A 14,650-nucleotide genomic window follows, 5' to 3' on the forward strand; every position below is an offset into this window, starting at 1 on the left:
TTAGCTGGGAAGGGAGTTTGAGCCAAAGCAGCTGAATTGAACCAGCCAGCCCAGAGCTCAGTGAGAACAAGTAAGGAGGAGCTTATTAAGCATAAGTCTCAGAGGCTGAGAACATTCTAGGCTTGGGTTAGATTGTACGGAGGCCAGAAGCTTCCAGGACTAGGCCTAAGTTAGCAGACAGAAGCAATAATGCTCCAAAATGACAATTGAAACAGGTGAATAAAAGTTCCTTTTACACTGTTCTAAATATTAATTTAAAAATGTTATGTCTGTGTGTATATGTGTGTGTGCATGTGGCTGCAGACTCCAGAGGAGGTGTTGGAAATGCTCAAGCTGGAGCTAGAGGAAGTTGTGAAGCCACCAGGTGTGGGTGCTGGGAACGGAACCTGGGTCCTCGGCAGAGGTAGTAAGCAGCAACTCCAGTTCCAGGAGATGCAGTAGTTCTTTCTGATCTCTTCAGGCTCCTGCATGGGAGTGTGGAAGTGAGGAGGTGGAGCAGGGTCTCCGGGGAGAGGAAGGAGAAACTGACAAGGGAGGTGTGAGGAGAAAAGTGGCAGAAGAGTAAAGAGGAAAGGCGGAGAGAGAACCAGCCACAAAGAATCTCTTGATTACTCCAATAAATAAGAACTCCAGCCTGGAGTAGAGAGCACTAACCCAAAAGCCCGCAGAGACCAGGAACAGAAAGGACAGAGACCACTCGGTGCAGACTGTGGCAAACTGCAGAAGTCCCATGGGGCGGGGGTGGACTGGCTGCTGCTCTCTTGCTCCTGCAGGCTGTTGCTGTGCTGGACTACAGGCCCAGCATGGCAGATCTTCCAGCCTCCTGTGAGAAGGTAGAAGCTGGGAGCAGTGGTTCCTGCCTGCAACCCCAGTACTTCGGCGTAGGAGCTAGGAAAAAGATTGCCATGAGTTTGAGGCCAGCCTGGCTTGCACAGTGGGTTCCAGGCCAGTTTGAACCTCAAAAAGAGATGGTGTCGACAAGCAAACGAAACCAAAACAATCCACATAAAGATGCAAATAGATAAAATACAGAAAAACAGAAATGTGAGTGGGCAGTGGTAGCACACACCTTTAGTCCCAGCCTTCTGGGCCAAGTGGATCTCTGTGAGTTCGAGGCAAGCCTGGTCTACAGAGCAAGTACCAGGACAAGGGCTACACAGAGAAACCCTGTCTCAAAAACAAGCAACCAAGCAAGCAAACACACAACAAAATGATAGCAAAAACAGATGTGGGTTATTTTTTGTTTTGATTTTTGTTTTTTTGAGGGTTTTTCTGTGTAGCACTGTCTGTCCTAGATGTGCCTTGTAGTCCAGGCTGGCCTCGAACTCACAAAGATCCACCTGCCTCTGCCTCCTGAGTGCTGGGATTAAAGGTGTGTGTCACCATGCCTGGCCAGAAATGTGACTTTCTAAAGACAATTCAAATCTCTTACATCCTGTGAGCTAGCCAAGCATGGTGGCTCAGGCTTGTAATGCCAGTACTCAGGAGGCTGAGGCCAGCCTGAGCTACAGGGAGCAATGACTCTGCCTCAGCAAAGTCAGATAAATCACCTGGGGATGTAGTGCAGAGGTGGGGCACTTAGCGTGAGCAAGGAGTTGGCCTTGATTCCCCAGCACTATACAGTGAACAAATGGGCCAAAGCAAGCAGACCCTTTTGAATTCTGTGTGCCCCACACTCTCGCCCTTTCTCAGCCTGCATGGAGTAAATGAGGCCCTTGGATGAAAAAAGAAAAAGGATTATAATGACCGAGCCTTGCTGGCCGTGGTGGACTAGGTCTGCATTCCCAGCTCTTGAGGGAGTGGAGGCGGGATGATCACAGATTTAAGATCTGCTTGGGCTACAAACCAAAGTCAAAAGCAGAAAGATAATCTGGACAATTTAGAGAGGTCCTGGTTCAGAATAAAGGCGGAGGAAGAGGAGAGAAGGGGAGAGGAGGGCAAGGAAAAGAGGAGGTGGAGAGGAAGGGGGAAGAAAAGGTATCGGACACACATGCACGCACGCATGCATACATGCACGCACGCATGCACACATGCACGCACGCAGCCCCAGCTCAGGGGTGGCATTGGTCTAGAGTACATAAATACCCGGGTTCAATCCACAGAACACAGAGATGTTAATTTCTCAGTTGGACCTCAAAGACCAATGAGAGGAAGTGAAAGCATGTAATTTGAAATGGCTTCTTCAGACATTCGGAAGGTGACAGTGTCAGTGATGGGGGAGTACTGGGTGACGACACGAAAGTGATGGTGACAGTGATGGGCGGTGGGGGACCTATGAGGCTGATCTGGAGTCTAGTATTTGGAGTCTAGCGTTCAGTTGGGAGAACGTGAGCACCTGGCGCTGTGACTCATAAGCTTTTAATCTCCGTAGCTGGAAGATGGAAAATAAGGGATTCAGGGTCATCTTGAGCTGCAGGGCAAGTTCAAGACCTCTTCCAGAGGTTCCCAGGCCCACCTCACCACCACAACCACCTGTAACTCCAGCTCAAAGGACTCAGCGCCCTCTTCTGGCCTCCATGGGCACTTACACATAAATAATAAATCTTTATTTAAAAATCTGTGTGTGTTCCAGACCAGCAGCAGCACGTCCAGCTCAAACCTAGCTTTAATCAGCATGTAGAAGAATGAACTTGTGCATTCCTTTGATACACTCCCCTCCCCACTGTTCCTAAAATTGGAAAGGCATAGAGCAGACGGACACTGTCTCAAGCCAAAGAACAGGAAATTTTAGAAGACTTCAGTTTTGTTTTTGGTTTGTTTTTGAGACAGAGTTTCTCTGAGTAGCCTTGGCTGTCCTCCACTCACTCTGTAGACTGGGTTGGCCTCAAACTCATAGAGATCCACCTGCCCCTGCCTCCCAAGTGCTGGGACTAAAGGTGTGTGCCACCACCATGGGGCAAAGACTCCAGTTTTTTAAGCAGTCTCTGAGATTATTTTAGAAATTAATTCCTTAAACAACCATTTGATTCCTCACTCACCTTCACTAACAGGCTATACTGAATGTTTGGTTCTCTGAGCCACCGGTTGGAAACAGAGCCAAAGTTTTGCAAAAGTAACTAACTAGGTTCTGATTCCCAGGAGAGCTGAGACCTGACTCCCCTATAAAAGGCTGCCTCATGGAGACAGAAGGAAAGGTGGAATTCTTCATATCGTTTTTGTGTCTTTTTGGAGGGCCTGGCCATAGGGCAAGAGCCCAGAATTTTACACATACTGCCTCTGAGCTACAACCTCAGCTCATAAAGAATTCTGCTGCTACTGGACAGATGTCATGTTTCAAACTGTTTGTCCACGGACCCTCCCAGGTTGTGGAGGCTGTCCTTCTGGGTGTGGGCACAGGAAGTGGCCCTGAGAGCACATCTCCCCCCCTCTGGCACTGCATGGGGGTGTCCCAGGAGACTTGGAGAGGCCGGGGCAGTCAGGCAAAGGTTAGGGAGGAAAGCAGCCAGGCAGAAGCCCAGAACGGCTCCAGGAAATGTTTAGATTTCTCCACCAGGAGGGAGGGCAAACAAGCTTTTTTTTTCTTCTTCCTCCCCCAAGCCTTCTGTGAAGCTCTGAGCATTTTGCAGCCCAGACTGTGCAGAAGAAGGCAAAAGTAGAGAAGGAATATCATCCCCGGGGCTGGAACCAGCAACAGCCCTGAAGCATGCATCCCGTCAGACCCCGGGGCTGCATCCCAGAAAGGCGCACTCACGGAAAATGGCTTGCACCTCAGAGCCTGGTCCAGCTGCAGGCTGCACCTCTCGTGGGGACAGGCAGCTTGTGACCCAGCCTGAGGAGAAAGGCTGTGCTGCCGGCTTTCGTTTCCTGGCTGAAGTTTCCCTTGTGGGTATGTCTGCACCCCAGGTTGATGAGGTTAGGTGCTGAGCTGCTGGGGGCGCGGTAGTGTTCAGACAGGCATCCGTCCCTTTGTGCCAGCCACCTTGGACACTCTCTCCGACTGCCATGGACAACGGGTCATGCTGTCTCATCGAAGGGGACTCCATCTCCCAGGTGATGCCGCCGCTGCTCATCCTGGCCTTCGTGCTTGGAGCCCTGGGCAACGGGGTAGCGCTGTGTGGCTTCTGCTTTCACATGAAGACCTGGAAGCCGAGCACTATTTACCTTTTCAACTTGGCTGTGGCCGATTTTCTCCTCATGATCTGCCTACCCTTTCGGACAGACTACTACCTCAGACGTAGACAGTGGATTTTTGGGGATATTCCCTGTCGCCTGGTCCTCTTCATGCTGGCTATGAATAGGGCTGGGAGCATTGTCTTCCTCACTGTGGTGGCTGGGGACAGGTATTTCAAAGTGGTCCACCCCCATCATTTGGTGAATGCCATCTCCAATCGGACTGCAGCCGCCACCGTCTGCATCCTCTGGACTTTGGTCATCTTGGGGACGGTGTATCTTCTGATGGAGAGCCACCTGTGTGTGCAAGAGACGGTGTCGTGTGAGAGCTTCATCATGGAGTCGGCCAATGGGTGGCATGATGTCATGTTCCAGCTCGAGTTCTTCCTGCCCCTAGCCATCATCTTGTTCTGTTCCCTCAAGGTTGTTTGGAGCCTGAGGAGGAGGCGGCAGCTGGCCAGACATTCCCGGATGAGGAGGGCCACCCGGTTCATTGTGGTGGTGGCTTGTGTATTCATCACGTGCTACCTGCCCAGCGTGTTGGCTAGACTCTACTTCCTGTGGACGGTGCCCTCCAGCGCCTGCGACCCCGCTGTCCACATAGTCCTCCACGTCACCCTCAGTCTCACCTACCTGAACAGCATGCTGGATCCTCTTGTATATTATTTCTCAAGCCCCTCGTTCCCCAAGTTCTACGCCAAGCTCAAAATCTTCAGTTTGAGACCTGAACACCAGGGATGCGCGAACACACGGAGGTCAGAAGAGATGCCAATTTCGAACCTTTGTCGTAAGAGCTCTGTCGATGTGGCAGATAGTTCCCAAAGGCCATCAGACGGGCAGTGGCATCGCCAAGTGTGCTGAATGGCACTAAGACAACCAGCCCAAAAGCAAAGGCAGAGAAATGGGCAACTGTGAGTTAAACTGTACCGAAGGGTGGGGGGCTTGAAAACTGCCCCCACTCCTTCTCAGCTGTGTCCTTCTCGCTCACGTGGAAATGAAACCCAGTCACTCGATCTTTTCTAGAAAGTTCTAGTTGCTCAAAGAGAGTTGGTTGTGTTTAAATACTCTGATTGCTATTGCTACGGTAAGGGGACTGTGTGTGTGTGTGTGTGTGTGTGTGTGTGTGTGTGTGAAGAAAAGCACGTGTGTTGGGTTAGGAGCTATCTGGAGCCTGTGTTACTTTACATGGCTGAGAAAATAGGTGTGAGTGTTGCTGGGTCTTGTTCTTGCTCTGAGAGAGTTAATGATCTCAATAACTTGTCAGTATTTCCTGGACTTGAAAAAAAAGAAACTGGACTGAGTCAATACACTTATTTCCAGCTGAGCGAGACCCTTTACATCAGGACACTCTGTCCTAGCCATTTTGTCATCTTCCCTGGGGAGCCTCCATATATTTCATTTTCAATGTTTGAACATCCGGGTGGCTCAGGAGGGCAGCAGAAAGACTCTAGTCTAACCTACCAGCTCCACATGGTTCTGATTTTAGGTGGTTTGTTTGTTTTTCTTTTGTTTGCATTTCAAAGAAGATGTCTACCTGCTCCAGTTTCTCCAGTGGAAGCTGGGAGGCTGGGTCCACCTGCCAGGCTCCTTATTGGAGTTTGGGGCATGCTAGTTTAGTCGTGATTGTTTTTGACGGCTTGATACATTGAGTATGAACGGAAGTTATTCGTTCACTCATTCTCAGTTCCTTACCGAATCCATAATGCATTGTGCTGCACTATCCCACATCCTCATCTGTGTTGTCTTCGGTGCTGGGCATCGAACTTGGGGCCTTACACGAATTAGGTAAGCACTCACCACTGAGCCCCATTCTTGGTCCCCTTGTGCCCCCTTTCACTGTAGCGTTGTTAGCCAACTCTTAGGAGAAAGTAAAGTTCTAGAGGTGGCAGGGAAATTTCATCTCCTCTCCCTTTCATCAGACAGTGTCTAGATTCACAGTCAACCATCAGGGGTCTCCTCCTACTGTAGGGATGAGTGTTTCCCCAAACACTACCCGGAACACTCACAACCACCTGATTCTGTGAAGTGACAGGCTGCTCCTGTCCTGGAGAAGGGAAAACAGATCCCATGTTAACTTCCCCTCCCCTTCCAAACCACAAAAGTGGTGACAGTCATTTTTTTCTTTTATTTATACTTTCTCTGATTCCCAGTGTACTCTCCCCATGCAGGGACCTTGTCACCTTTTATATCTTTAGCCTGAGACACTCTTCTAGGCTGTCCCTATGGTTTCCCTTGCCAGAGGTATTGTACAGCTTAGTATCAAAAAATATGGTCTGACTTCGGGGCTGGTGAGTTGGCCCAGAGGACAAAGGGGTCTGCCATCAAGCCAACAACCTGAGCTTCCCTGAGACTCATGTGGTGGAAGGGAAAAACTGACTTCTCAAGGCTGTTTTCTGGCTTCCACACATGCACACAGAGAGTTAATGTAATCACAGTTCTATAGGCTACACAGTCAAGTGGATCTCAGTTTGCATCCTAGCTCAACTACTTATTGGATATGAGCTCTTAGGGACAATGTTATTCGACCTTTAGCCATGCTCAGTTTTGATTTGTTCAACAGGAGTAAAACCGATGCCAAAGGGTTTGGGGGTAAATTCAATGGGTGTATAATCTCAGTACAGCAGATTTCCTTGTGCTTATACAAGGAAATCTGTCTCGTCCCAGGTGCCTAGAAGAAGCCCGCCTGCTTATAACGGATGGTAAATACGCCACATTTGCTCAGTGACTATTCTCACAGAAACATGAAGCTCTACGTCTGGCTACGTTCAGTAATGGCTTTCTGTGTTACATGTGGGTTGTTGTTGTTTTTAAGCTTGAGCATAATTTTATTAAAGTTTAAAAGAAGAAAATTCCAGGGCAGGCAAGCTGTAAATCTCAGCAAATGGAGGAGGGAGACAAACAGAGGAAGAGAGAAAGCTGTGGCTTTTGTCAACAGCCACAGAGTGGATGAGGAGCGACATGGTGGGGAGGAAGGAAAAAAAAAAAAAAGAGTAGAAAAGCCCAAAGTGCCAGAGATGGGAGGCTTCAGGCTCTGGCTTGGGAAGAAAAGGGGAAATTTATGCCTTTGTGAGCCAGGATTCAGAATCTCAAGGTGTCACTACAGTGTCTGACACATTCATGTATGAAGAAGCAGACACAGATGCCTGTACAATAGAGGTGCAAACCTTGAATCGAGGCCAGCCTGGTCTACAGAGTGAGCTCCAGGACAGGACGGCAGAGAGAAACCCTGTCTCGGAAACAAAACAAAACAAAAAAACAGTCAACAGCACCCCAAGCAGCACCCTGTTATCACAGCCTGACCTCTCTTTCTTAGGAAGGAGCCAAGCATCAAGGAGCACATACCATTTTTCTTTTTCTTTTCATGATGGTGATTCTGTTTTTGAGACAGGATTTCTTTGTGCAGCCCTGGGCTGTCCTGGAACTCATTCTGTAGACTAGGCTGGCCTTGAACTCACAGAGATCTTCCTGCCTCTGCCTCCCAATTGCTGGGATTAAAAGCATGTATCACCACGCCCGGCTGCCTTGCTGGTTTTGGACTTGAGATCTGCCTGCCTAAATCTTGGAAACTGGGCTAGGGAGATATTTCGATCAGTGAAGTGCCTACCACCAAAGCACAAGGACCTGAATTCGGTTAGAACTCAGACGGTGGCACATGCTTGTCATGCCAGGGCTGGGGAGGCGGGGACAGGAGAGGGTCAGTGGCCAGCCAGCATGGCCAAATGGGTGAACCCTAGGTCTCAGTGAGAGACTCTGTCTCAAACAGAACGACAACCAAAGCAGACGAGGTCAGGGTTTGGTAAAGGTGACATGATGGCTCCGTGAGTAAAGGCCCTCGCCACCAAGGCTGGCCACCTGAGTTTGATCCACTCAGGACCCTGTGCAGGGGAAAAAGAAAACAGATTCCTGCAAGTACATCTCTGGTGTCCACTTGTGTGTGCGTCCATGCATGTGCATGCACACACACTAAATACATACATACATACATACATAAGCAATTTTTTTTCCCAAAACAGGGTTTTTCTGTGGAGCCCTGGCTGTCCTGGACTCTCTTTGTAGACCAGGCTGGCCTCAAACTCACAGAAATCCACCTGCCTCTGACTCCCTGAGTGCTGGGATTAAAGGTATGCGTCACCTCATCAAGAATAAGCATATTTTTTTAAAAGGTCATTCATGAGGAATGACTCCACAGATTGACCTCTGGTCTCCACATACACTCACACTCAAGCACACACACACACACACACACACAATCCTACATGCAAAAATAAATAAATAGACATCTGTGAAAAAAGCCTGCTTTTAATTCTATCCTTAGGCATAATTTTTTGCTCCTTTGTTGCTTGATCCTAATAAAACAGATTTTGAAAGAAAGTGTGTCTCTTACGAGTGACTCTAGCTTAGAAGACTTTCAGAAAACTTTTATGATGTTGCCCTCCAAGGGAAGGAAGGAAGGGTCCAATACTCAGAAGCCATGGCAGGCCCATGGACTGAGGCTCTTGCCACAGAACGACCAGAGCAGACCCAAAGCCAGGGACATCAGACAGAACCTCAAGTAGAGCCTGGACGCTAGCCACACTTCCCTTTTGAAGCTGTCAGAGTGTGACACAGTCTGTCTTACCAAAAAGCGTTCTTAATAGAACTGGTGAGGGAGAGGAGGAGGGGGGTAGCTTTGTTGATGAGTGTTTATTATCAGGAACAGGAAAATAATAGTTTTAGAGGAAATAGTCTGTAAGGACAACGTGGAGGAAATGACAAGTGCCTTTAATTGACAATGACAATGGAAAACATGTGAGTTCTGGAATATCCTCAGAATCGATATTCTTAACCTTTTTTGTTTTATGACAGGGAGTCACTGTGCAGGCCTGGCTGGTCTGGAACTCTTTATATAGACCAGGCTGGCCTCGAACTCACGGAGATCCTCCTGCCTTTGCCTCTTGAGTGCTGGGATTAAAGGTGTTTGCTGGGACTGAGAGGCGGTTCATCGGTTAAAAGCACCTGCTGCTTTTGCAGAGGCTCTTGGTTCAGTTCCCATCACTCACGTGGTGGCTCCCAACAGCTTAGAACTCTAGTTCTGGGAGATGCAGCATCCTCCTCTGGCCTCCACAGGCACTACACGAATGTGGTCGACCTAAATGAAGGCAAAACACTAATACACATAACAAATAAAAATTTTAAATGTCTGGAAAAGTCTTTGCCACCATGCCTTACCCTCCAACTAAAGGTTATGATGAGGCCTGATGCATGCACAGTGCTTGGAGAGACTGGATTTCCGGCACATGAGGAGTTAAAGCAGCTAGAAAAGCTTTTGTACCGGGAGCAGGGAGACTGTGTTGCAAGGTCTGGCCTCTCACGCCTTCTGGGCCTTCAGCTCCAGATCTGGTTCCAGAATGATGCAAGACCCCAGTCTCCCCATGGATGCACCCATAGCTGCCGGGCTGCTGGGCTGCCGGGCTGGCTCCGAAGTCTGAAGGGTATAAGGTAAAATGGAAATTTTAGGGCCCTTTTTAAAGGAAGCATTGAAAAATCTCAAGATGGCACCAAGCATAGTGGAATATACGGAATATACGTAAGGCCCTTATATATACATCATACATCCATACATATATAAAGATATATGTGTGTGACAGGGTCTCTCTGTGTAGCCTGGCTGTCCTGGAACTCACCCTGTACCTTTTTTTTGGGGGGAGGGGGAGGAGGCATTTGAAACAGGGTCTCATTATGTAACTACGATGCCAGGCTCTCAGAACTACACTTTAAAACTAAAAACCTGAGCTTGCTCTCTGCTCTTCCAGAGGACCTAGATTCACACATGGCAGCTCACACAGGCACTCGTGCAGGCAAAACACCAGTGCACATAAAATAAAAAACAATAAACAAATAAACAAACAAACCAAAACCCCCAGAGGCTGGGATGTAGAGCAGTTGGTAGAATGCTTGTTCAGTGTGCACAAAACTCTGGATTAAATCCCCAGTGTGGCATAGACTGAAAGTGGAGGTGTGCACACCTGAAGCGCCGGCTCTCAGGAAGCAGAGGCAGGAAGAGCACACGTGCACAGTCATTCTCAGCTATGGAGGAAGTTCAAGGTCAGCCTCGTCTGTGTGAGATCCTGTCTCAAAAAAGAAAGTGGGAAAAAAGATTCAAGCCAGGCAAAGTGGCACACACCTGTAATCCCAGCACTCATGGAGGCAGAGGTAGGCATATCTCTGTGAGTTCGAGGCCAGCCTGGTCTACAAAGCAAGTCCCGGACAGCTAAAGCTACACAGAGAAGCCTTGTCTTGAAAAGCAAAACAAAACAAAACAAACAAAAAACTGGGGGCTGGAGAGATGGCTCAGAGGTTAAGAGCACTGGCTGCTCTTCCAGAGGTCCTGAGTTCAAATTCCCAGCAACCGCGTGGTGGCTCACAACCATCTATAATAGAACCTGGTGTCTTCTGCTAGCATTCAGGCAGAACACTGTATATGTAATAAATACATATAAAAAAAAAAGAAAGAAAAAGAAAAACCACAAAAACAAAGAAAGAAAAGTTTCCTTCTTCAGTCCCCCTCATTGTATTTATTATATATATATATGTATATGTATATATATATGTATATGTATATGTATGTACACTAATATATACCACAGATATGCAGCTAATGTCCTCTCTGCCTCTTCTATCACTACATCTACTTTATTAGAGCCCCAGAGCTGTCCTGTCTCCTGAGTGGGAGATCTTCCACAGTGTCCTCCAGGAAACCTGCCTCCTGTCCCCGGACCCTGCGAGTGTCTCCTGTCCCAGGGGAACATGAAATCCCGCTGTGATGCGGTAGGGGTGGTGTTCTGGGATTCCCAAGCCAAGCATTCAAAAGGTCTGTCCGGGACTCCCGGAGGCCGGGGAAGCCCACCTCAGCCCAGCCTACCCGGTGGACAGGACAGGCGGCACAGCCTCACCAAGATCGGCACAACTGGACAGAGAGGGGTCCGTTAGGATTTAGCCTCCTTGTCAACCTGACTGCATTAACAGTCATCTAGGGGATACACTTCCGGGTGAACGGGTTGGGGGGTGGCTGTTCTCTGGCCTACATGAGAAGACCCGCCCCGAGCGCGGGCCGCTCTTTTCCATTAGCTGGAGTCTGGCGCTGATATGGAGGAGAAAGCAACCTCAAGTTCGCCTCCCTCCGCTTCCAGACCGCGGCGCGCGCTGGCCACCCGCCTCCCGCTCACGGCTGCTGCAGTCACACCATGCCGAACCGCACCCCCTCCAACCGAAAGCCAGAACCTTAAGTTGCTTTTGACCAGTCCAGCCGCGTCCAGCCAACCCCATGGAAAGAAGTGACAGTCGTCGTTATTTTAAGCTACTGATGATCCGCTAACCAGTGAAAGATAACTAAGACAGAAGCCGGGTTAGCCACAGACGTGAGAGAGTTACCTACTTAAAAAAAAAAAAAAAAAAAAAAAAAAAAAAAAATCGCTGAGCCAGTGGTTCTCAACCAGTGGGTCACGACCCCTTTAGGGGTCAAACAACTCTTTCACGGGGGTCACTTATCAGAGATCTTGCGTATCAGATATTTACATTGTGACTCATACAAGTAGCAAAATTACAGCTATGCAGTAGCAACGAAAATGATTTTATGGTTTGGGGGTCACCACAACATGAGGAACCGTATTGAAGGGTCGCAGCATTAGGAAGGTGAGAACCGCTGACCTAAGCCCTTTTTCCCAATCTTGAGACAAGGGTCGTAAGAACACCTTTCTCCCAGGGCTTGTGTGCAGATACCCTGACGTCACACGCGGAGACCCCTCAGTCCAAGGTCTGGTGACAAACAGCAAGCATCTGACAAAGGACAGTTGTTATCCTCTTTTTACATTTGTAGTGTTGGGGACCAAACTCTGGGTGTCAGGCATGCTGGGCTAGTGGTCTACAGCTGAGCTACAGCCCTGGTCCTGTCGTATTTATTTGCTTAATTGCTTATTCTGTCGCGTTTGTTTGCTTTTGAGACAAGGTCTCCACACGCAGCTGTGGCTGACCCAGAACTCCGGATGTAGACCAGGATGACCTCAAATTCAAAGAGATCTGACTGCCTCTCTCTCCTTGGTGCTATCACCCCTTGGTTTTGTTTACTTATTTTTAATTAGTGAATCTTTGTTTTGTTTTATGTGCATTGGTGTTTTATCTGCATGTATGTCTGTGTGAGGGTGTCAGATCCCCTGGGGATGGAGTTACAGGGAGTTGTGAGCTGCCGTGTGAGTGCTGGGAATCGAGTCAGGGTCCTTTAGAAAAGCAGTCAGTGTTCTTAACCACAGAGCCATCATCTCTCCAGCCCGCTGGTTGTCTGTTTTTTAAGAGAGGGGCTATACAGCCTTCCTGGCTGGCCTGAAATTGACCCTATAGACCAGAATGGCTATGAACTTGCAATCATCCTCCTTCCTCTCCTTGCTTCCTGGGTTCTGGGCTCACAGGCATACACCACCACACCCTGTCAAACATTTTAAAACTGTTTGCTGGGTGCAGTGGCAAACAGCTGTAGTCCTAGTTACTCAGAGGGCTGAGGAAGGAAAAATCCTTTGACCCAGGGGCTCAGGGTTAGCCTGGGCAACATATTGAGACCCTCCTTGTCTGAAAAATTAATTAATAGCGACTTCTGTGCGCACCGTGGCACATCTCCAAGATGTCCCACCCAGCGTAGAGGCTCACGCTGGCTGTGAGAGTCATACTTACGAGTGTAATCTCCTCTCTGCCAGACTGCAGGGTCACTGCCTGACTCTGTAAGTGATCAGTCGTAACAAGTTTCTGTACAGCTCATGCACCAGTAAGAAAAAAAAAAAAAAATCAGAAAAGAGCAGCACAAGACAAGGCGTGCCCTCCAGAGGTGGGAAGACTGGAAATTCCATACCCGGTCCTGGCACCCTCTGAGTAGCTCCAAACTTCCTGTTTAGACACTCTGAATGTGAGCATTGTAGGGGTGGGTGGGCAGGGGCAGGGTGTCACCTCGTTCCTCAGTTTCCACAGGAGGAAGCTGAGGGGCAAGTGAAGGGCTTCACGGTCCACTAAGGATGGAGCTAGAATTAGAAGCCAGCTTACAAAGCCAGCTTTCTCCTTTTGCAAACTTAAGGGATGTTGTTACTCTAATTTTATGTGTGATAGGCCAGGCTGAGGTGGTGGTGCTGGCGGCCCACACCTTTAATCCCAGTACTCAGGAGGCAGAAGCAGGTGGATCTCCAAGTTTAAGGTCATCCTTAAACTACAGTGGGAGTTCCAGGGCTACGAAGAGAAACCCAGTCTCAAAAAAAAAAAAAGAAAGAAATAATTACCCATGACTGTCTGGTTTCATTTCTGTGTACTGTGAGAAAATACGCTGACAGAAAGCAGCAGCGTAAGGGCTAAAGAGGGGTTTGTTTCAGTTTAGCATTCCTTTCCGCTATTGTGGGGAAGTCAAGGTAGGAAGCTGAGGCTTCTGGTTACATTACGTCCACTCTCGAGAGCAGAAAGAGATGAACGCATGCAAGCTCGCCCTCCCGCTCACGTTATGCCCAGCTCAGTCTCTCCACTCTCACACAGTTCAGGATCCTCTGCCCGGGAAAAGGTGCTGCCCGTGGCGGGCTGGGCCTTTCTACATCAGTTAACTTCATTAGGACCACCCCTATAGATACACCCACAGGCAAACCCAATGTAGTCAGTCCCCTCGTTGGAAACTTCCCAAATGATCTGGTCACGTTAATTTAACAATTAAAGCTAACCATTACAATGGCTACTTTTTTTTTCTTGTTGTTATTGTTAGTTTGTTTGCTTTTGTTTGTCTTGAGATCCTGTCTCATGTAGCTCAAGCTCGCCTTGAATTCTTGAACTTTCTGTTTCTGTCTCTCTTGGTTTTTCGAGACAGGGTCTTTCTGTGTAGCCCTGGCTGCCCTGGAACTTACTATGTGGACCAGGCTGGCCTTGAACTCACAGAGATCTGCCTGCCTCTGCCTCCTGAGTGCTGGGATTAAAAGTGTTTGTCACCACGCCCAGCTCTGCGTGTCTTTTAAGGACTGGGATTACAGGATCCCAGGTTTAAGGTTTTTTTGTTTTGTTTTTTTAAAATTTATTAATTTTAAAGGGGTTGGGGGAGCTGGTAGGATGGCTCAGTGGGTAAAGCGCTTGATATGCAAACACTTAATCTGAGTTCAGATCCCATGTATGAAGTTGGGCATGGTGGTGCATGTCTGTAGCCCCAGCGCTGGCCAGTGGGGATCAGGACAGGTGGTTCCTGGGAATTTGAGGGCCAGACAGTGAATTCTGAGTTTAGTAAGAGACCTGACTCAAAAGAAGAAAGTGGGAGGCAGCTCAAGCAGCCGCTCAAAGTCAGCGTTCGGTCACCACACGCCTTCGAGCACACGCAGGCGAGTGCACCCTCGTGTGCGTGTGTGTGAGCATACATTTATAGAATGCTAGCTCAGGAAGGAGACTCCGCTTTGGATTCTGGAAGCCGGCAATAATTAGGGCTAGCTGCTTCTCTCTTAGTTCACCAGGCCCTGTAGGATGAATTCACAGCTCTCACCTGAGTCTTCACGTCGTCGTG

The 14,650-nt window shown here is 48.6% G+C and overlaps 1 protein-coding gene across 1 annotated transcript; it reads left to right on the forward strand.

Moving 5' to 3' along the window:
* The first annotated feature begins 3,446 nt into the window (after positions 1 to 3,446).
* On the forward strand, positions 3,447 to 11,055 carry Hcar1 (hydroxycarboxylic acid receptor 1). The gene has a single exon (XM_060382369.1). It carries the CDS (start codon positions 3,943 to 3,945, stop codon positions 4,969 to 4,971), a length of 1,029 nt encoding a protein of 342 aa, XP_060238352.1. The 5' UTR covers positions 3,447 to 3,942; the 3' UTR covers positions 4,972 to 11,055.
* Positions 11,056 to 14,650: the final 3,595 nt, after the last annotated feature.

Source organism: Meriones unguiculatus, chromosome 4 (genome assembly GCF_030254825.1).
Source record: "Meriones unguiculatus strain TT.TT164.6M chromosome 4, Bangor_MerUng_6.1, whole genome shotgun sequence".
NCBI classification, from domain to species: domain Eukaryota; kingdom Metazoa; phylum Chordata; class Mammalia; order Rodentia; family Muridae; genus Meriones; species Meriones unguiculatus.